This window comes from Mus caroli, unplaced genomic scaffold, assembly GCF_978045245.1.
Source record: "Mus caroli unplaced genomic scaffold, Mus_caroli_1 scaffold_1, whole genome shotgun sequence".
NCBI lineage: Eukaryota > Metazoa > Chordata > Mammalia > Rodentia > Muridae > Mus > Mus caroli.
In genome coordinates this window covers 40,124,212-40,146,562 of record NW_028227256.1, presented here as the reverse complement: position 1 = coordinate 40,146,562, position 22,351 = coordinate 40,124,212, and the positions used below count along the sequence as shown (strand labels likewise).

Genomic DNA, 22,351 nt, shown 5'->3' with positions numbered 1-22,351 from the left:
GAGGTTTTGGGTTTTGGGGTTTTTTTTTTTTTTTTTCCCTTTTGGTGGTTCAGCCAACCAGAGTCTTTCTCAGCGTCCTGACAAAGCCACAGTGGAAACTTGCATCCAGTGTTCCAAGCAAGCTTTAACCACCCATGGAAAACTCAGAATCATAGAGTCGTTTGTGGGTTTGGCTGGGAGTCAGGCGTGTTTTGAGGCTTCAAACACTGACTATTTGCATCCACTAACCACGTTTGTGAAAAAGAGAGAGAAAATAAATGGGATATGGAAACTGCTTCTCAGAGAGCCCAGCATCTCCCTCCCTAGCAGAGCCTGAAAGGCTGCAGAAGGGGAGGTGGTGGCCCTTGGTGGAGTGCTAAGATTATCTTGGGAATCTCAGGCAAATGAACAGAGTATGGGTTCTAGGAGTAGAAGGTGGGAACTCCTCCCTTTTGTTGGAGGAAGCCTTGGGCAGCCCTTGTTTGCGTAAGCTCTGAGAAGACTGCTGCGGTGGCCCTGTCTACTGTCTGGTTTTCGGTGCTTTTTAGAAAGCGTGTTGAACCTGCTGAGCCCCCACACCAGTACATGGGTCTGTGTCTTCCAGATGCATGTGGACACCTGCCTCCTCCCGATCCTCAGGTGGAGAGGGCATGGGTTTTGATCACTCCTGTTGCTTCTCCTGGCTTTCTGATCCAAGACACTTACTCACCTCCCAACCATGTGAGGCAATTGGGAGGTGAGCTCTGAATCAGGGCTGAGTCATGCAGGCAGCTTCCTGCCCAGGGTTGAATGGGGGATGTCTACGTGGGAGGAATCTCTCTCCTCCAAGGGACAAAGGTGCTCTCAAAGCTTTCCAGTGCTGACGGTCAGTCAGTGACACCCTTATAGGGATGTCTGTCTCCTGGACTTCGTTCATGTGTTTGCTTTCTTCCTGATGGTGGTGATGTCCTCCCGGTCCCCATGAAGTGACTGCCATCAGAAGGCAACCCCAGTCTATTCCTCACAGGTGAGGTTGCAGCCAGCCTCTCTCACTAGCAGGCTTGCCACCAGATAATAGTACTCACCTGCCTCAGATACTCCGTCTTCATGCTGGTGCAGGCCAATCCAAAGTCACCGTTTGGATCACTCTGATCCACAGACTGAACCTTTTGATTTCGTGATGTTTCCTCCCATGACCAGAGGCTGTGATACATGGGGCTGGGTTTTAGAGTTCCTAACAGTTCTGTGTCTGCTCTTCCTCCCCTCTTCCTGAAATGGAAAAGGACGTGGGCTTCCAATACCCTACCCCAGGCCTTTGAGATTCCAAGGAGTTGTTTCATTCGTAGCCCTTCTGGGATCACCTGGAGAGCTGCTTCCCCAAGGACTTGCCCTCTCACATGGTTCCTGAGCACCTGAGACGTGCAGCTAGGAGCTCATTCCCTCCAGCTTCCGCAGCTGGGTGGCCCTGGGGCCCAGGGAGTGGATGGCTGGTAACAGAATTACAGGCCCACTGTAATAAACAAGAGAACTCGGTAACCTTTCACTCGCCTTTGTTGTGGCTTGGGGAATTAGACTCTGTCCTGATTTCTTTTCCTTTGATAAACTACCCTGTTGTTATCTACAGCTGCATTTTTTCAACCAGAAGAGAAACTTCCATTTTTAGAACAGGAGCTAAGTCTTAATCTCCTCCCGATGAGACTGCAGCATGCAGGCTTCTTATTCTTGGATTTACCACCCCTTTACTCTTAAAAAAGAGCTACTGTTTACTAATGACCTGCTCTGTGCTAATCATCGCACTGTTTGGTCCTAGCTGGTTTATAAGCAAGACAGCGAAGGACTACAGACCTCCACAGTAATTCCTTAAACTAGATCTTAGTTAGATCATGTTGCAAACAAGTAAATTGAAGACTAGGAAGCCTCAGGACTTACCTGAGGTCAGAGATCTCATCATAGGTAGGGCGCTCAGGTACAGGACTGAATTCAAGGCTCTATACTTCCATAGTAGAATTTATATTTTCCCGAATGTTTCATCCAGTGTGATACAAAACCGTCAATTCAGAATGATTGAAGAATTAATTGTAAAAAGGTGGGTGGTTGCAAGTTATCTTTCAGTAACCGGTCTGTTTATGCATCCAGATTGTCTCCAAATTTTATTTTTCAATAGTTTATTCTTTGAGTTGTTAATATGTGTAGATGATATTAAACCTAGCAATTGTCTAAACTTCGTTTCCCCGACAATCCTCCCCTGACTCTATAATTCTAAGTGATTAGTTTCTTATTTTTTTCAATGAACATATGTTACTTTCAGTTTTAAAACATTTAAAAATTGTTAATAAGTAACACATTTGGATTCCTTGAATGTCAGAGAAAACAAAAGTATACGCAAAAAAAAAAAAAAAAAAAAAAAAATAGTCTCCTTCCCCTGCAGCCTCCCAACCCCACAGCTAACTAGGCCCAGTCACAAACAAGACTGTATTGCAGCTCCTCTTCTTGATCACAAAAGCAAATGAATGGTTAAAACCTAGGAAAATGGTCTCCACTTTTATTTTTCTTGGTTGCTGTGTTTTGGAAATCATGCTAAATCAGTAAATATACTTACCACATTTTCAACAGCTACACTCATAAACACTTGGAAAGTGTACCAAGCTGTGTTTAACAAGTCCCCTGTTGGCGGACACTTGATCTTGTCCAGTATTTTGCTGTTACAAACAGCTCTGCAATGCCTCTTCTTGAGTGCATTATCATTTTACATAAGAACAAGTGCATACAAGACAGGTTCCTGTAAGGGGGAACCTAGGAATGGCCAATGGTATGTGTATTTTAAATTTAAAGACATTTTTCATCATGAGACTTTTCAAACATTGCCAAGGGAGAGGAGAGATTGGATGAAATTTCAACATTCACTATCAAGCTTCAATTACTATCAAATCCATAGTGAGACTGTTTTATGTATACATTTTGGCTTCATCTACTACTTCTGACTCGATTTATCTGGAATCAACTACTTCTGACTTGATATATCTGGAATCAACTCTGACATCTTACTCTGCTGGTCAGTACTTTGGGAAAGTTTCTTAAAAGTAACGGCATTTTGAAAAGGAAAAAAAATGTGTATATGTCATTTCATACAAAATAAACTAACTTATTAATTATGTCAAATATCCTGTTAATGCTAAAATTTCCCAGATTGGATCATAAATGTTTCTTCTTTTAATTGTTTGTTCTGTGATCAAAATCCAAACACAAATTGTGACTCGTTTGTTGTTTGTTTTTTGGTTCTTTGACGTCTCCCTCTCTCTCCCTTCCTCAGCATATTTGTAGAAATGGGTAAGTCTGTTTTGAAAGACTGGATTTTCCTGACCACATGATCATTGAGGTTATTTCATATCTCTCTAATGTCAAAAAGAAAATACAAAAATAAATCACAGAACTTTTAATTAAGAAAGCAACATGGGGGGGGGGGGGGTTGGAGAGATGGCTCAGAGGTTAAGAGCACTGACTGCTCTTCTGGGAGGTCCTGATCCCAGCAACCACATGGTGGCTCACAACCATCTGTAATGGGATCCATTGCCCTCTTCTGGTGTGTCTGAAAACAGCTACAGTGTACTCATATAAAATAAATAAATCAACCTTTAAAAAAAAAAGAAAGAAAGCAACATAACAATCAATGTAGCACAGATATTGTAGTTAATAGAAGAAAATTTATACAACTAATTTCCTCAATAAGAATGAGAGCTAATGCGTAACTCACAGAATTTAAACAACAAAACAAAACAGGAAAGGGTAAATACAGAATCGGGGTTTTGTTACTCTTTGAACCTGAGTTTTAGAAACGAGACTGAAGACTCACCATCCGAGACCATGTTGCAGTTTGTAGCTCTTACATATAGAAAGAAAACTTGAGTAGCCTCAGAGCCATTAGCCTGTCTACGTACCCTTTACTTTGAATCCAAGATAGAGTGTACCTTGACCATCAGTGGGAATTTAGTTAGGTTATCCCTCAATTTCAAGATGGGGACAGGAGTGGGATGGATTTCCTGTGTCCCACCTCAGCTTGCTCACTCTCCTCTGAGGAAAGTGTCAACTCCAGGGAGTCACCCAAGTGAATGACGGGAGTTGAGAATTTCTCATCCTTTAAGATATTCTCATGGCCTTGCTAGCTCATGGACATCAGTGCAAATCTCAGCTGGTATGGAAACTCTTCACCTCATCTGGAGTCCTCACCATTTAATTGAGATAACTAACTTTACCAAAAGGGCCTGAAGATCCCTGGAGTGGCCAGATGTAGCTAATATTGACTGCATGGCAGTTATTCTAACACCCTTGCTTCTCAAGTTCTGAGGTTCCACCATGGAGACCCTCCGGTGACACCAATCAGGAAGTATCAACCAGAAGAAAGCCACCACATAGTTCTTCCTGCCTTTACTGGAAAATGTGTTGCCTTCAGCTCCCCTCAAATGATGGAAACAGCTTCGACCAGTGTGATGGTTCTTCACTGTCCATTTGACTGGGTTTTGAATCACCTAGGAGACACACCTCTAGAAGAAATTTTGTGGTGGTTCCAGAGAGGTTTAACCGAGGAGGAAAGACTGGCCCTCAAGGTGGACAGCACTTCTCAAGAGCTGGGTAGAGGGTGCTGAGCACCAGTCTCATTTCTCTCTGCGTCCTGGCTGAGAAGGAAATGTGGCCAACCACTTCCCATCCTTCCCGTGGCCATACCATCTCAGTGATGACCAACTAGATCCCTTCACAGACCCTGCATCCAAGTGAATCCCTTCATTAAGTGGCTTCTGTCACCTCACAACACTGACAAGTCACTACCCCAGGCCTTCGTTGCTTCTCCACTTCTACCGAGTCTGCATATGGACCCATTTGCTCAAGAGAGGAAGCTGGCTTTCCTGGGCATGAGGATACCGTATGCCTCCCAACACTGTGTTGAACAGTGTCCCGTGCCCCTTCTAAAGGTCAACTCTGCAGAGGATCTTGTCCTTCAGAGTGTGAAGGACACATTAAGACCAGTGTTTTCTTTTTTCCCAGAGGGAGCCACTGAATGTCCAACAGTTCTCTGGCCTTGAGTGTTGGGCAAAGGACCTTCTCTCAGTGAGCTCCTTAGTGGAACTAATTAATGATTCTTAGGTCATTGGTTTGGTTCATTCCATGATGGAGAAGTGTCTGCAAGGTAAGGCCCAGAAGGCTACCATGTCATTGTGTGCACCACACACACATAGTTCCTTCCCCCAAATCTGCAAATGACCCATCCATGCTTGCACCAGGCTGCACTCAGGCAGGACCCCCCGCAACCCGGAGGTGTCCTGGTGACAGTAGCCCCTTGTCATTTAGCCCTTGGGTGGCAGTTGCTACAGCTCTCTGCACTGCATAGCAACTAGCCCTGGAGCCAAGGCCAGGACGCAGTGGAGGATTGAGCGTGTGCGCCAAACACCAGGAAGCAAGGAAGGAGGTTAAGTCAAACAAAAGGTCTGTGGTAGCGTCATCAGGGGAACAGACAACGACCGGCTGGCTGCCGAGGGGCGCTCGCCACCGCGCCCGGCTCTCCTGGCCAGCGCGCCCAGCCCGCCGCCCCGGCGCGTGTGTCCTTATATGGTCAAATGACTCGGCGGGGGTTCTCGAGGGCGGGCGCAGCGCCTGCTGCACTCCGCCCGCTGAGCCGCTGCCGCCGCCACCGGTCCACAGTCCGCTGGGTTCCCTTAGACCCCGGCCCCACCGCGTGTGAGTACTACTGCCGCCGCCCAGGCCACAACCCTGCTTGGGACACAAGGATCACCACCAGACCGCTGCCCTAGGACGCGCCGAGAGCCAGTGGCCAGCGCACTCGGACCGTGGGGCGGAGACCCAGGAGACCCGAGCAGAGCTGTGCAGACGGCATCAGGGTAGGGACCTAAACGGAGAGAACAGGTTCTGGCGATAGGAGAGCCCTGTTTGCAGGGGACACCCGGGATGGGAACCCAAAACGGAGAGGACAGATCCGGGAGAGAGGAGAGCGTAGCTGGGCAGGGGATACCTAGAATGAGGACTCGAAATGAAGGGGAGGGAGATGAAGGGGAGACAGTGAATCGGAAATGGGGGGGGGGGGCGCTGGGGGGAAGGCTTGAGGGGAGACTTCGGGACCGGCTTGTTGATCTATAGGAAGACACCCCCAGGAAGAGCAGATGCGGAGCAGAGAGGACCAGAATCATGAGTGTTGGAGAACCTGAGCATAGGAGAGCCCAATTTGGAAATGGTAGGGAGGGACCTTTGATGTCCAGAGGGAGGGTTGCAGCCCTGTAGGGGTGGATCACTGCCAGGTGGTGGGAGACAATGAACTGCCCACAGGCCACCCCCCGGGGGGGGGTCGAGGATGAAGTGGAACTGGTTGGTCCCTGAAGTCTATGGAAAGGAGGTGACAGGCTGGTCAGCATGTGGATAGCCAAGCATTTCCTTTGAGAAGAAGTGGGAGTTTGCCTGTAATCACACATCTTGACTAACCACCCAAACTAAAACCTGAGCCATGGGGGGTCCGGGTGGGGGGAGAGCAAAACAACACTTTTAAATGAAAAGAATTCTGATAGATTTCAGTCTTGAGGAAAGAAAGTCTTGAAATGCTTTTGCTGATCTTAAGTGAAGAACTAGCCATATTTGCTTGATAGTCTTCAGTTGTGTCTCTGGAACTCAACAAAGCTGGCATTTTATGAAGTCTACAGCTGTCTTTGGTGAAGCCAACTTGTGGCATGCACTTTCTTACACATATTTTGGGAAGTAGTTAACTACAATTTGGACTTATCACGAGATTGTCTTCAAAATACTGCTCTAAATGTGTCTCATGTTGTGGTGTTACTTGGATTATGTGTAGTCAATTTTGCAGTAATGTAGAGAGATCTAAAGAAAAGGTGTTTCTTGGTGTGGCTGTATGTGTGGTGATTGTTTCAGTTGTTGTTGTTTGGGATAAAGCTTCATTCTGTAGCCAGGAAAGCCTGGGATTTACAGTACCCTCATCCCAGGTAGCCTCAAACTGGTGATCAGCCTCCAAAGTGTTGCAATCCCAGGAGTAACCTACCACATGCTACAGCTATGGTGATCTCGAACCTCCCTCCCCATCAACGCCCTGCCACCGAAAAAAAAAAAAAAACAATTTGCACTAAGTTTCAGAATTCCCAACCCAACTAAAGTTTATTAAAAACAAGATTTAAATCATTTTCTACCTCATTCTTTCTTTCAGATTCCCTTCTCTCCTAGTTTTTAATGGAACACTATGTAGTATTACCCCCACCCCCCTTGTGGCTTCTTTTTGTTCTGTCTCCTTGCAGCCCAGCCTCACAGGCACGGCATGGACAGCATGGACGGGTGCAGAATGTTTAGCTGACAGATGTACCTGGAGCAGGTGCCTCAGTTTCCTCCCAGAGAACCAGATAACTCCTGCATAGTATAAGCAGCATGGGTAGATTTTAAAGCCTCTTGTTAACTGAAAAAAAAAAATCGAAGTAAATTTATTGATTAAAGTTTCCCAGCTCGTAGATTGTGGCCCTGAGAACTGCCTCCAGATAGCTTGATATCTAAGTTCTGACCTCTGTTCTTTATGGAACACATTGAATGCATATTCCGTTGAGGCTCTATACCCAGTATTTCAAGATTGATAAACCCTTTCAATACTGAGTGATATCTCAACTGTAGACAGAAATACCCAGCAGTATACACACACACACACACACACACACACACACACACACACCAAAAACAAAAAGCAAAAACCAACAAACTAAACAAACAAACACAACTCAGAAGCCCAAGAAGCCTGGACTCTACCCTTGTCCTGCGCTAAGGACTGACTACCTAGCCTGACACACTATGTCTAAGTCAGCGTCTTGACCAAGCCAACTCTTATCAAAGAAAGCATTTACCTGAGGGCTTGCTTACAGTTTTGAAGACTTAGTTCCTTGTCATCATGGCAGGGAACATGGTGGCACACAGGCAGACATGGTGCTGGGAAAGTCGTTGACAGTTCTATATCAGGATTCACAGGTAGCAAGGAGAATCTGGCCTGACATAGGCTTTAAAACCTCAAAACCCCAACACTAGAGACACACTTCCTCCAACAAGACCATACCTCCTAATTCTTCTAATCTTTTCAAAGAGTTCTACTCCCTGGGGAATGAACATATGGTCAAACATATGTGCCAATGACATCATTCTGATTCAAACCCATAATACCTTCCCCATTTGTACCCAGCTGTGATTTGGATATGATTTTTTTCTCCGAGACTCATGTGTTGTAAGTTTAGTTATCCTTGTGTACATGTTGGGAGATAGGGCCTTTAAAAAGTGGAGTCTAGGGGGCAACAGAGATGGTTCAGCAGCTAAGAGTAATTACAGAGGGTCTGAGTTTGGCTCACAACTCATAATTCCCTGTAACTTTTGCTTCTAGAGATCTCACATCTCCTTCTGGATCCAGTGCACAAACTCATACAGATACATACCACACATAAGAAATAAATCTTAAGAGAGAAACTCTAGACAGCAGAAGGGTCATACTTGGGAGGAAATTGGGTTCCTTCATGTATCTCAGCCTCTACTTCCTTTGGCAATGTGACCTCTCTTCCTCTACCTCCTCTGTGAGGTCCTTGAATCTCCAGAACTGTGAGTTAAGTAAACCCACCTGAACACAAAGCTGCAGAGTTTAGGATGCTAGGAAGTGTTCCTGGAGCCAGCAAATATAGTTTGCCATTATACTCAGACTGTGGGCCAAAGAGGATACAGACCTGTGCTTGATGTGATCTCTGGAGCCAGTTGACTTATGCAATCAGCGGGTGAGTGGAAGGAGGTATGCTAGCCTCTACTGGTGGGATACTGATGTAGAACACTGAGGCAGAACCACAAGAGAGAGGGCTGCCATGAAAAGGAAGAGGGCAGTTGTTCGTGGAGTGGGAGAGGCTAAAGGAAAAGATCAGTGGATGCCTATGTAAGATGGTGGGGCTGGGATTCGGAAGCCAGGCAAATAAAGACCAACCTGCCAGTGAGAGACCACTCACCTGTTCATACCCTAGAAAGCAGTGTTTGAGCCATCTGGTGCAATCTCCCTCCATCAAAAGTAAGACTTACAGACCTGAAACAGCCTGCCCTTTGGGGCTTCATTCACCAGGTTATCTTGAGGAGACAGAACGAGAATGTTTTGAGATTTGAGAATAACTGTTGTGACGGGATCTTAAAGAAGGCTTGGAGAAAGACTCAGACTGGAGCATCTTTAGAGAGCGCCCTTGACCTCAATTTTCCCAGTGACTAACAAGGTATGGGCATATTACATTTGGTTACTCGGGACATTCTCTTGGCTGGATTAAGAAGTCTGAAGCACATAAAAACAAAATGCATAGCTATCCTTGTATCTGTAGACTTTAGATCAGAAACTTGGCATTTATTTGCTTTCTGTATTGAATAATCCAAGGATAGATCAGAAGGCAGCGTTTTGCCTTTTCTTCTTCCCTCAAAATTTATCTTAAAATCCATGAACACAGCCAGGGTTTGTTTTCATTTTTTAGTTTTTAATGTTAGTAGTGTATATACAACACAATATAGAACCTTGACTTTTGCCCTTAGATGCACTATCCCATGAGGGCTTGTTAAATGAACCATTAAGCACACATCTTATAATCTAAAGCACTTGCAATCCAAACATACAGTGAGTTCTAGATAGGTTGCTCTATTTTTAGACACAGTGCTATCATTTGCACTGGTATTCATCGCTTTCACTGGATTCTCTATTTAAACTAAGTCAGCTTGATTAGGCTCCTGTCTGTGTTGAGATGGTAAGACAAACCAAACCAGTACAGATATTCTCTGACCAGGTGCCTCTGGGGTTGGGTGGAGTATCATTGATTACAAACACAACACCCACCCGGGAATTTTGCTGATCTCTGCAGTCCATGTCTGGATCTGTACATTTTTCTCAGGGCCTGGGAGTGTCTCTTGGCTGGCTTTTTGCTTCTTGACCTAGTCAGGCTGTATCCTGAACTGTGCAGCTGTGTATTCGCTGGATTCAGAGTCCAAACACAATAAGAAAGTTCTCCCTCCCGTGGAAGCAACACGTTGTCTGGAAGAAGGGATGAAAATAGCATTGAAGAGAAATAAAATACCTAGAACTGTTATTGCAGAGACTGTAACAGCATCAGATGCCAAAACACAGTTACTTCTGGGTAGATTGTGCATAGAGACATTCCACCCTTTCACTCTTGACCTTTGCCCATGTTTCTACAAGATATATTTAGATTTATTTATTGTATGTCCATGAGCATTTTACCCACATGTATGTTTGTACACTGCATGCATGCCTGGTGTGCACTGGGTTGTGAGATCCATATGGGTGCTGGGAGACACATAAATCCTTTATAGAAAATGCTCAGCATTCTACTAAGGTTTGTTTTTGTTTTTTGTTTTTTAATTCACTTGCCCATCTATTCATTTCTTTATTTATTCTACCCTTATTTATAAAGTGCCTGTATGCATTCCCTGCTGGAGACGTCTCCATGACGTACACTACTCCCTGCCCCATGCTATGGTTGATGGACACAGGCAGTAATACTATGTATGGCTCATGAAAGCATCGTGCTTTCACACAATATTCTTACAAAGAACCCATATCCAAGCTACCGATTTCTTATATTTAATTAGTACATTTTGCTGAGTTACTTCTTAACATTGAAATTTTCTTCTTAAATTTGTGTTAACAATGTAAAGATCAGCATGATAATGGCCAGGTTGTGTGGCTGGTGCCTGAAATTCTAGCTTTCTAGAGTCATGGACAGGAGGACTGTATGCGTAATGCCAGTCTGAGCTACATGGCAAGACCCTGTCACTAATGAATAAATGAATGAATGAATGAATGAATGAATGAATATCAACTTTGTCCCAAACTGGCTAACTGTAGCGGCTTCTACGTGTGTTGTGGGAGGGTATCTGGAAGGGTCATGTGTTTCTCCTTGGGTAGGGCTGCACGGGAGTAGTCCTAAGCAGTAAGGTTTATAAATATGAAACATGGTTGACATCCCTTGGGGTTTGGTTAAGGGATCTAGGTCCTTGGAGGTTTGGTTAATCAACACAAGAAACCATTGAGAAGGGTGTGGACTCTTTCCCAATAATAACCTTGTGTGGTGGTCTGCCTTGTTTCACAAAGTTGAATCCAAAAATCAAAGGTCTGGGCCAGTAGGTCAAAAAAAGTTTTCTACCATGTCAGCTGCTGCCTTGAATTCTTAAGAAATCTTCCTCATTTAGGCAGAAAAGCAAGAGAAGGCTGCTCTTGTACCTCTCAACCTTCCTCCTTTCCCTCCAACACTCTCTCCCTCTGCTGTTCCTTACTCTCATTTATTTTTCTTTCTCTCTGTTTCTCGTGTTTCTCTCATCTTTCTATAGCCCTAACACTGTCCTGTCTGGAAATCCATAAACAGAACTGTATTTATTAGCCTGTTGACTTGTGCAAGCTTTTGTCATTTTTAATAGTAGCTGAGCCCTAGGCATCCTTGCTCCTTTGACCTCTGAACCTTTATTTCGCAAGTGCCGGGAAGCTGGCTGACTGGCAGACACAGTGATCAAATCCATGTCTCTGGTGCAAACTCTTTAAGCTTTTCCCAGTGCAGGTAGCTGAGTCTGGCCTCCAGTCTGAGCCCTAAAATCCAGCTTCTGGAATATCCTGGTTGCTTACAGCTAGAGGAGGATGACATCAGAGGATGACTTCACCCTGGGAAGGTTGAGAACTCTGGTACCCTATAATTTAAATTTAATTCAACAAGTCAGCAGTCACACCTCACATTCAGGTGCCTCCCCTACCTGCTTTTTCTTAATCCTCTCAGCATTCCTATGCAACAGGTAATAGGCAGGAATTACATATAACCTGGTAGGAGAGAGAAGAGTTCAGAAATGCAAATGGATTGTACACAGTTGAGTGAGAAACTCCCAGTCTTGATCTCTGTTCTATTGCTGTGAAAAGTCACTATGACCAAGACAACTCTTACTTAAGAAAGCATTGAAGACTTGATTGCAGTTTTAGAGGCTTCGTCATTTATCGTCTGTGGCAATGAGTGCAGTGGCATGTATGCAGACCTGATGCTAGAGAAATAGCTGAGAATTCTACATCCTGATCCCAGGCAGAGAGACAGAGAATGGTTGGGTCTGGCATGGCCTTTTGAAATCTCAAAGCCTACCTCCAGTGACACACTTCCTCAATCAAGGCCACACCTCCTAATCCTTCTAATCCTTTAAAAGAATTCTACCTGCTAGTAACTAAGCATTCAAATATCTGAGCCTAAAGGGAAGATTCTTATTCAAACCACCACACTCCCCTACTTGTGTCTTTGGAGAGACTAGTCAGAACGGGAATGTAGAAGGCAGACTTTAGCTGACATGTGCAAGTCCCTGGGTTTTGAGTCTTACCACTGGGTGAAGATAGAGGAGGGGAAGGCAAAACAACCAAAACTAGATTCTGATAGCATGATGCTATTCTTAGGAGGCGCCCATCCCGGTTCATCTCCCCCAGATTTATGTGCAGTAAACATTCTCTACTTAGTGCTGTGTAGATTTGGGGATATGTGTAAAATCCCACCGCCTATGGGAATACCAAGTCAGTGAATTGGCACACAATTCCTCCTCCTTGAGTCTTGACTATGTTTTGGACTGAACTCCCCCCCCCCCACGTCTGCTTATCTCCCGTTTTCCTGACATGTGTTTTGTCCAGCCGTGTTTCTTATTCTGTGGTAGTGGTATGGCCTTCTGTGCCCTTGCCTACAGCATGACCTAACCACTCTTCTCAATGAAAGTTTCTCCCCTTTAGCAAGGCAGCTCTGTGCTCCTGCTAAAATTTGTGGGTCTCCACTGAGCTCCTAGCCTGGCACTTTGGAAGTTGATATAAATGCTCTCCTCTCTAACCTCCTCCTCTTTGTAGCTCCAATCCTTTCTCTGACCTCCTTTACATAATTCCAGCTTATTCAATTATTTTTGAATGAATGAGAGAACAACCAGTTAGGTATTTTTACCAGTTAGGGGTTTAAAAATGCAGAATTATAGGGAATTCCTAATATAATACTATGGATATATTTCCTCATTAAGCATAACATAGGTACCTTCTAGCAAAGCAGATAGTGGTCAGTCTCATAAAAGGTGGCTTTAGGTAAGTATGTGACTTTAAACATGAGATGGAACCTTGCAGGAAGAAGTGGGTCGCTGAAGGCAAAGCTTAAAGTATTATAAGCTGGTCCAAGACTCTCTCTCTCTCTCTCTCTCTCTCTCTCTCTCTCACACACACACTCTCTCTCTCTGTGTATGTGTGTGTCTGTCTGTCTGTATGTTGTTGGTCCATCTCCTCCGTGCCCCCCCCCCCCTGCTTCTTAACAGCAAGTGCACTATGAGTGGTCAGCCTCTCACTCCAGTTCCAGCTAGCATGCTTCCCCTCTAAGATGGACTGGGTCCCCTGGAACCATAAGTCAAACAAATCCCCTTGCTTTTTGTTCCAGCAAAGAAAAAAAAAAATTAAACTCCTGACTAATGGACTTCCGCTTTCTAGATTCTGATTTCTGCATTGTGGCAGGGAGGAGGGACACATAAAAACATGTCTGAAGTAGTGACCATCTCAAACTCCAAATTCCGGGATTTTCTTCCTTTTCCCTTCTGTTCTTTACTTTTTTCCAACTAAGGGAAAGCCAACTTGTTGGTAGTTATCAGAGATGAATACAAAGATGCCTTATGGAAGGTAGATGTCTGTCATAAGCACTGAAAACCTCTGGAAAATATTTCCATCACCAAACTAGGACCTCATGTAGTAGTACACTTAAGTAATAAGATGGTCATGTAAAAATGTATATTCTATTTTGAAAAATGATCCAAATAGAAAAGCAGGCTTTTAGTTACTTACTGCTATGGTTTCCTGTTATTAATGTGTATTTTTCTTTTTGTTTAGTATTAGTATATTCACAAGACTAATTGCTAAATCACTGAAATAAATATGACACATGTATGTAAGTAATTTGAAAAAAAAAACAAAAGAGAAATGTATTACTTTGTATGTTTTTTAAATAATTTAATGTATCTGACTAATAATAAGAGTTCCTAATTTGCTCATTATAAACTCAACTAGAGCATAAGCCTTGCTCTAGTTGATTGTGGCACAAAACAGGAGTGACCTCTTAGAAAATATAAGGGACAAGGCAGGATAACTTCAACCATTATGAGAAAGAATTCCATGGAGTTGGACCAAATTCTCCCAAGCAAAACGCAGCTCACCATTCTGGCTGGGGACTTGGGGTCAATGATGGCACTGGATGACCTTATACTTCAAACAGATGTGCAAGTTCTGTTGATTCTTAGAGGCTACACCCTTAGTTTTTTTTTTCCTCTCCATACTTGTCCTATAGAATCAGAGCAGATGGAAAATGCAAGCACCATGGCCGGAAAAAGAAGCAGGTGCCCTCCCTCCTGTCAGATACAGAGCGAGCGTGTGTGCAGATAGCTGCAGAGCTTGCAAGATAACCTGCTTTCCACAGAAAGGCTGGTGCTTTTCCAAACCAGGAACCACCTTTCCAGTTAAGATGGGAGTTACTCGGCTAGGTGGCTCTTGGGAGAGCCCACAAGACTCCCTTTTTCCCTTAGACATCTTTGAATTATGGTTTCCATTCATAAAATGAGGTAGTTGTTCTAGATGATCTGGGGATTTTTTTCCCAGTTTTCAAGATCCCCGATTTCACAGTTAGTTCACTCTCCATTGTCCCTCTGCTTGTGTGACAGAATAGGAAGTGACCTCACTCCACTGCTAAATGGCAACCATAAATGGAAAAATATATGTTTGGAGACTGACACCCCCACCCCCCTGGGATGAAATAAGTGAGCAGCCACGTTCAAGGCCAATGAGTGAAGACTTACAGGAAAGCATGCAATCGTCTGCCAGCATAGCTGCTACACCAGATAGCCTAAGCCAAACAGCTATTCATGCATCACGTTTCAGAAAAATAGTTCAAGTACTCAAGAGCCTCATCTTAGGATAATGTCACAGGAATGTCCAGACAGTGTTTTCCTTAACTCCAGAAAGAGTGATTTAGAAGGAAGAGTCTTGCCACATGTGTCCAGCTGCATGTTTTGTGCTCTTGGAAGCAAATTACTCTATAAACACAGACATGAACCAATAACAAAAGCTTATAGTCATTGCAGCCTTGTGTATACAAGGCATCAAATTAATAACCACTATCAAATTTAATGTAATCATAAACCAGACAGTAACATTTTATTTGCACCAGAGCGCCAAATTCTGGGAGTCCACCCTTGAATGAATTGAAATGATTGGAAATTGAGTTGTTTGCTTAGAGTTTAAAATATTGTTTAGTCACACAGCTAGCCGGTGTGCCTTTTAAGGATCAATAAAATTTTGTACTTTTAACACATCAGTTATTGCCAATTAAGAAAGATCTCCTCAAAAAAAAAATCAAGTCTAAAATTTTAATGTGCCTTTTGTCATATCAGGATGCAAGAGTGGGCTTCTTGTATCCAAAATAGTCCTAAAGTGGTTTTGAGGGATGATGGCTTAAGGTGGAAAGGTGCAAACCACTCATTTCCTCCCTTCTACCCTACAGAACTCCACACTGCATACTTATCCTGAAAAAAAAAAAACGTAATATATCTGGTGTGGAGACACATTCTTGTCCCCTCCCCACCACCCTGCTTTACAAAGCTGGAGGTGTCTTCTGGAAAGTCCTTGAATAGTCACTGCGTTCCCAACCGTGTGCTAATCCCTGTTCTTGGACTCAAGCCTTTCTCTTTATCCTGCTCTTTGGATATCTGGACAGCTCAAGTATGGAGGAGACCTTTCCATGCACGAAGCTGGCTGTCTCTCGTGGATATTGCACTTCCCAATGCAGATTCAGGCCAAGGTCAATACTCTCCTGGCCTCTGAAGACAGATTTTCCTGTCAGATATCTTTCCCCTCTGCTTTCTTCCTACTCAAACTCATGAATCATAAAGCAGAGTCCGTGGGAAATCTTTTGACAGAGATAGACATATTGTTTCTGTGCCTGCCTTTCTATCCTGAGGGCAGAGAGATGAGGCAGGGGCATGCATTGGATGCCTCCACACAACTAAGGTAGAGTGCAGGCTCTGCTGCCTTCTCTAGAACCTGACATTCTGATCCGGTCAGTAATGACTGATTTAGTGCATGGAGTACATTTGAACACAACACCTCCCCAGCTAAAAAGGGTTTCACTGAAACTTTTGGGCATTGAAAGTCTGTCAAAGCCACTGCCTTCATACGCATGCCATCTGAAGTGTCTCTGAGTCCATGTGTGGGTTTTCTCTTCTTTTTTTTCACAGATTGCTGAAAGACAGGTGTCAGCATGACTGAACGATTTGACTGCCACCACTGCAATGAATCTCTGTATGGCAAGAAGTACATTCTAAAGGAGGACAACCCACACTGTGTGGCCTGCTTCGAGGAACTCTATGCCAATACCTGTGAGGAGTGTGGAACACCCATCGGCTGTGACTGCAAGGTAGTGCCTGATGATCCTTAACAACTTCCTTTAGCCTTCCAAAAAAAAAAAACCCAGCCACTTCTCAGCTTCCTGGTCCTTATCTACCAGTATGCTCTGTCTTGAAAGCCCCCTTTGGCAGCCTTAAACGCTTACAAAGCAGGGCAGAGCTGCTCTCTCTATGATCTAGTGTCTACCCATTAGACAAGCGCCTTGCCAAGCTGTGTGCATGGTGTCCTAAGTCCACTCTCCCTGTTCTGGTTACCAGGGCCCTTATCTAACCCCACCCTTCCAGGCAATGGGAAAACCTTCTCAGGGCGGTACTCTCTTGCCCCTTCTGTTTGCCTCTTGGTGACTAATAGAGAACAGGTGCTGCTTAGTCAATATTTGATGAGTGAATGTATATATGCATTATCTAGTCAGCCCCCTAGATAAATGGAGCCAGAAAAGCAGCAAAGTCCTTGGGATACAATGGGCTCTTTTCCCTTTGGGTAGAAGAATGGGGTTCGTGTTTCTATTATACATTGAAGGAATCAGCAGCTTCGCACACATGGCACAGCATGGTTGACAGAAACCTCTCCACTCCTGCTAATTGACCAGTGATGAAAGATCACACAGCCTAACCTGTCACACAAGGGAGGGTCTGTCTTAGTTAGCTTTCCTTCAATGTGACCACAGACAAACAACTTCTAAGGAAAAGTTTACTTTGACCCAAAATGTGAGACTTTCCAATTCTTGAGTGGTTGGCATTGTCACCTTTGGGTAACACACCATGGCCAGAGCATGTGATGGAGAAAGCCTCTCCTCTTATGATAATAAAGAAAGCAACTGAGATAGGATAGGGCTAAGGCCCCAGTGTTCCCCCCAAGGACACATTTCAGTAGATGCCCCCACCCAGGTTCCACCTCCAGAAGGTTCCACCTTAGCAGCTCTAAGCTTGATATCTAGGCTTTAACCTTTGGGGACTCATCTCAGACCCAACTATACTGGGTCTCGTGCAAGATTCTTGATATCTTTACCTGCAAATGCATTCCTAGATCAGTCCACAGCCATGGAACTAATTAAAAAGTGGAGCCACTTTGGAGTCCCTAGAGAATTCCCAGCTTATAGCCTTAAAGGAAGCTCATGACATTGTCCTTGTACTGTGTAATTTCTGTTATCAGCACTTTATATTCCTCTGGGAATTTTTTTTTTTAGCAATTTCTTCCACGACTATAAAAATCGATACACAAGTTCTGTCTAATTGTCTCAGGCTCTGCGTGCTGTAGGAACACTCTACCTTGTCCAATGCATTCTCTTTACTCGTTCTTTTGTTGTCTGTCTCCTAGAAGAGAGTAGTCAAGTGGGTGTGGCAATCATTTCTGTTGCTAGGTACTGAGGAGGAACTTCTGTCTGCACAGAGAAGCTTGCCTGGGCAGAAATGAACAGTGTGGATCTGGGTCACTCAAAACCAGTCAGCAGCCAGGTACTGCCAGGTAGAACAGGAATGCTACATGGAGTGTTAGAGGAAACTTAGCCGTTGTATCAGACAAATTTAAAGTGCTCAGAGGTTTGGCAAACATAAAGCAAACAGCTGACCCGACCCATCTCAAATTTCCTCCTGTCTCTACTTTTTGCTGGCGTATGTCATGTTCTAGGGGGTAAGTGTACTTAGTTTCTGTGTTAGCTTCTCATCACAGTAGCGTAGATCACTAGCTTATAAAGAAAAAAGAGTAACTTAAGCTCTTGGCTTTCAAGGGTTCCCTCCATGACTGGATGGACACCATCACTTGTATTGAAGCCTGTAGCAAGTCAGTCACCGTGGTTGGTACACAGGGAAAACTGCCTACATGGTGATCCGAGAAACAAAGTGTGAGAGAGGCAGGAGCTAGAGTACCACAACCCTCTCTAAAGCACACTCTCAGTCATGAAAGGGCCTCTCTACCTCGAAAGGCTCCACTGCCTCTCAGTGGCTCCGGGCTGGGATCTAAACTACACAGGGCTGTGGAGGGAACCGAAGATCCAGACAATAGCAATCTCTGCACTTATATAATGGGCCAAGCATAAGCACGCAGCTGCCACACAGACTCATTGCTTTCGGCTTAGGTGTCTCATGAGCAAGGCGAGCTCCAACAGTTACTTGACCCCTCTGTTCTCCTGTCCACGTCTGTGAAATGGAAAATTGGGTCTCTGCTGAGTGCGGTTATTATGATAAGTGTTCTCACACAAAGTCCTCACACTGAATGGCAGCTGCGATGCTGTGAGCCCCGTGCTTCTGTTTTCCCTCCAATTCCTTTTCCGTTCTTTATGTGATGCTTTCTGTGACACATGCTTCTCAGAAGCCTCACCTCTCTATCCATTTTCATCGTGAAATTCTAAGTAAGAACATCCACGTGGAAGACAAACTCTTAGACAGAGACAAGAAGTGGTTTTTTAAGATTTTTATCTAGCTAAGAAATAGTTAAGTTGGATAGAGGTCCACATAGCATTCGGAGGAAGAACTCCAGTTTAAAGGAAAAAAAAAAAGTGCATTTCTGGGACTAGTCATCCCTGACCAATGACTGAAGTAAAAACAAGACCCAAGTCACTTATCATTTCTCCAGAGTGATTTAATGGAAAGACCCCAAAAGCCAGTCTTCCTTCCAGAGGCATTTGATGCACAAATAAACAAGAATCTCTACAGGGGCCAAAGTCAACAAGACTGCTGAAGGGGTCAGAAGCTAGCGCACTGAACTTCTCAACCCGCATCAGCAACTTGAGATCAGAGGGTGTGGGTCCTGCTCTGTGATTTTCCTCATTTAGGAACAAAGAGATATTGGGTTAAAGTAAGAACTTCGTAGTAGAACGTTTACACGTTTTTTTTGCTGTGGTCTTCTTGACTGGCAAATGCAGTCATGTAGTTGACTTTGAGGAGGAAGAAGTGACAAAAAGTTTCTGTTTCTTCAGAAAGTAAAGCCAAAATTGCTACAGGAGGGTGAGGTGCTTAGCTGAACTGATGGCCACTCAATCTTGTTAAAGCAGTCCAGCCACCATGGACTGTGCTCGGCTCTCTGGAAGACACACTTATCTGTAAAATATTAAGATATACTCATGCCTGTGGGAATTGGATTACTTTTGAAGTACTGACTAAATTTTAAATGATACAGATGAGTCTTGACAACTGTCCCTGTAACTAGTATGCATCCATTTTTTTGATTGTTCCTGGGAAGTCACCTAGATATCTCCTTTTCTCCATGTTCCTTGGACATCCGATACTCAAGAAGATCGTTGATTCTGACCACCAGTGAAATAGTTGAGAAGTCACAAAACAAACATAACTTAATCATCTTCCAATACGACATCCTTCTTAATTTGTCTTGGATACCAGTAGATGCTAGAAAAGAAAAACTTTATACTGACTATAGAATTTATTTTTTATCAGCCTAAGTTATGAACCTCAGAAAAATCAAGAAAATTAGACTGCCTAGAGAGAACTATGCATTTGAAAATTAATAACTGTAACAAAGGGTCTCAGACAGAACACACTGATGAGTCCATGTCTCTGCAAGGGAAGTCCTGATGCTAGGCAGGCTGTCATCCACCAGTGGACCCTGAGAGGGGCTGTGGAGAGAGCAGTCATAGTAAAGAAAAGATGGGTGTAGAGGAAAGCTAGCGCCAAGACTAAATTTAAAACTTAGCGCCTGCTGTCAAGTTACTTGAAAACTACTCTGTTGTATATGCTTAAAAGAGTTGAAGATCTTACTGAGAACTGGAACTAGAAAGTAGTAGAGACAGACTCAGAAGGTTCCTTACCAACAACCTATGCTCCCTGACCACCTGCAAGAAGCCTTGGACATGATCTTCAGGTCAGATAAGGCATCTCAACGGTCAATCCTGTGAATAAGAAATGTTTGCCCTACTTCTGCCAACTGTCCGTTGATGGAAAAGCCCTTGTCCTTCTCCTGGATCCTATCCGATGGCAATGACATGTGCAGAAATGGTGCTGGGTTTGCTGTATGGTTCCTGTCCAGCTTCCTGGTGTTACTGAGGCAGACGCATTGTGTCCACTGTCCCCATCTAGTACAGTATGCCGGTCACTGAACGAGTAAGCTTCTCAGTAGAGTTTATTCCACAAGCCTGTGGAAGCTCGAGAGGGAAGTCTCAGGGCCTCTCCCCACGGCAGGGTTGGAATGTTTAAACAGGGAGTAGATGGTTGTATCAAACTTCCTAACTTGTAGTATCAAGTCCCTTATTCAGGTGTTACCTCTACTCAACTAGAAGTAGTGACAACAGGTGTGGTCTGGATGGTTGATTCGGGAGCAGAAACACATACATGGGCTACTCACTGGCTTTCCTAGTCACTCAAGCAGGATATATTGATGTGGTGATGGAATTGGTACAAATCCTTCCCACCACAATACATCTTCTCACTTAACGTTGGAAGGTTTTTAACAGAAAATCTAGGAGGTTCTTGTGTGGGGAGTAATGTGTGAACTCTAATCTAGACTCTGCTTCTTAGGTATCCAGAGAAGACCAAGATACCCCTATCCTGTTTTTAGAAAGTTCTTGAGCACCGTTAGTGTAGGGAGCAGTTAGAGAAACAGGCCATTCTCCCTGCTGACATGGTGCAGGCCATTTCTGCAGCCCTTCTGGAACCTTCTCTGGTAAGAGTGCTGCTCCATTCTTCCTCTCATGGCCTTATGCCAACTTGATGATTAGTCCTTGGGATGACTTTCAAGTTTATTTTTTCTTTTTAAAAAAAAATGCTATCTTGTGTTGGGTGTGGTGGAGCATGCCTTTAATACCCATACTCCAGAGGCAAAGGCAGGTGGATTTTTGTGAGATCAAAGCCATTTCAGTTTACATAGCAAGTCCTAGGCCCCAAGCTTACCTAGTGAGACCCTGTCTACAAAATAATAACAACAATAAAATTTTAAAAATGTATCAAGCTAGTGCTCTCCAAAGTATTATTATTATTAATTGTGTGTGTGAATATAGACATATGTGAGTTATTGTGTATGTGAGTTATTGTGTATTTGTAGAGATGTTAGAGACTAACCCTCCTGGGAGATTGCCTGGGAGTCCCTGGGAGTTCTGACTTACAGGACCCAAGGATAAGGTCTGTACATAAACTCCTCTATCAGAGGGGCTGTCTCTTGGCCTGATTTCTCTGTTCTTCATGAGCAAACTACCTTTATAGATTCTCCATGTAGACTCTGTCCACAGACTTTGAAATGAACACAGATATCATGGGTACAAAAGTTCTACTTGTCCTGGGTCGCATTCCAAGGTTCCTGGTAGACACCCGAAGTTGTGATTTATGTGAGCAGCAGGACACCCTGTAATCAGCACAGTAACAAGTCGGCTGCTGACTGCTGCATAGACAATGTGAATGCTACAGACGAGAGAATGATTCATGCCCCCTCTGGGACAAAGTGGGATTCCCTGAGACTTTGTCATGCTCCTCAGAACATGTTTCAACTTAAAACTTAAAAATTGTTTATTTCTGGAATTTTCCATTAATAATCTCACATTGTGGTTGGCTATAGGTATATGAAAGTATGGAAATTAAAAATGTAGTAAAGGGTGAATATTGGATTTATTTGGAATTTTTTTTAAAAAAAACACTATATTTAAAGGAAACAATAATTCAGGGCCTTCAAAGTGAGGAGTAAAGCTGGCTGACTGGGTACTACAAAGAAAAAAGCCAACTCTCTGCTCAAAACGCCCCAGACAGCAACCTGCAACGGTATGCTCAAGGCAGGACCCTGAAGCAGATTTGCCTAGTCTTACACCTTGTTCCATCTTCAACAAGCTGTGTGACAGGCACTGGCTCTGTCACCTATGAGTCTCCATTTCCATGTCTATCAAATGAGGTTGCTTATCTCCCAGAACTGTCAGGGAAATAGACAGTGTGAGGAGATTGTTCTTCTCTGGGACAGTGTTTGACAGCC

The 22,351-nt window shown here is 44.0% G+C and overlaps 1 protein-coding gene across 4 annotated transcripts in view; it reads left to right on the top strand.

Annotated features, from left to right (window-relative positions):
• The window catches only part of Fhl2 (four and a half LIM domains 2), a 72,454-nt gene that overhangs the window by 26,264 nt on the left and 23,839 nt on the right, over positions 1–22,351 (top strand). For 2 of the 4 annotated variants that reach the window (XM_029479883.2, XM_021161490.3), the window contains exon 2: positions 16,282–16,460. In XM_029479883.2, coding sequence (XP_029335743.1) covers positions 16,305–16,460 — 156 coding nt within the window. In that variant the 5' untranslated portion in view covers positions 16,282–16,304. Of the gene's footprint in view, positions 1–5,554; positions 5,847–9,208; positions 9,234–16,281; positions 16,461–22,351 lie in introns of those variants that run through there. The other 2 variants (XM_029479877.2, XM_029479903.2) reach the window with 2 other exon arrangements.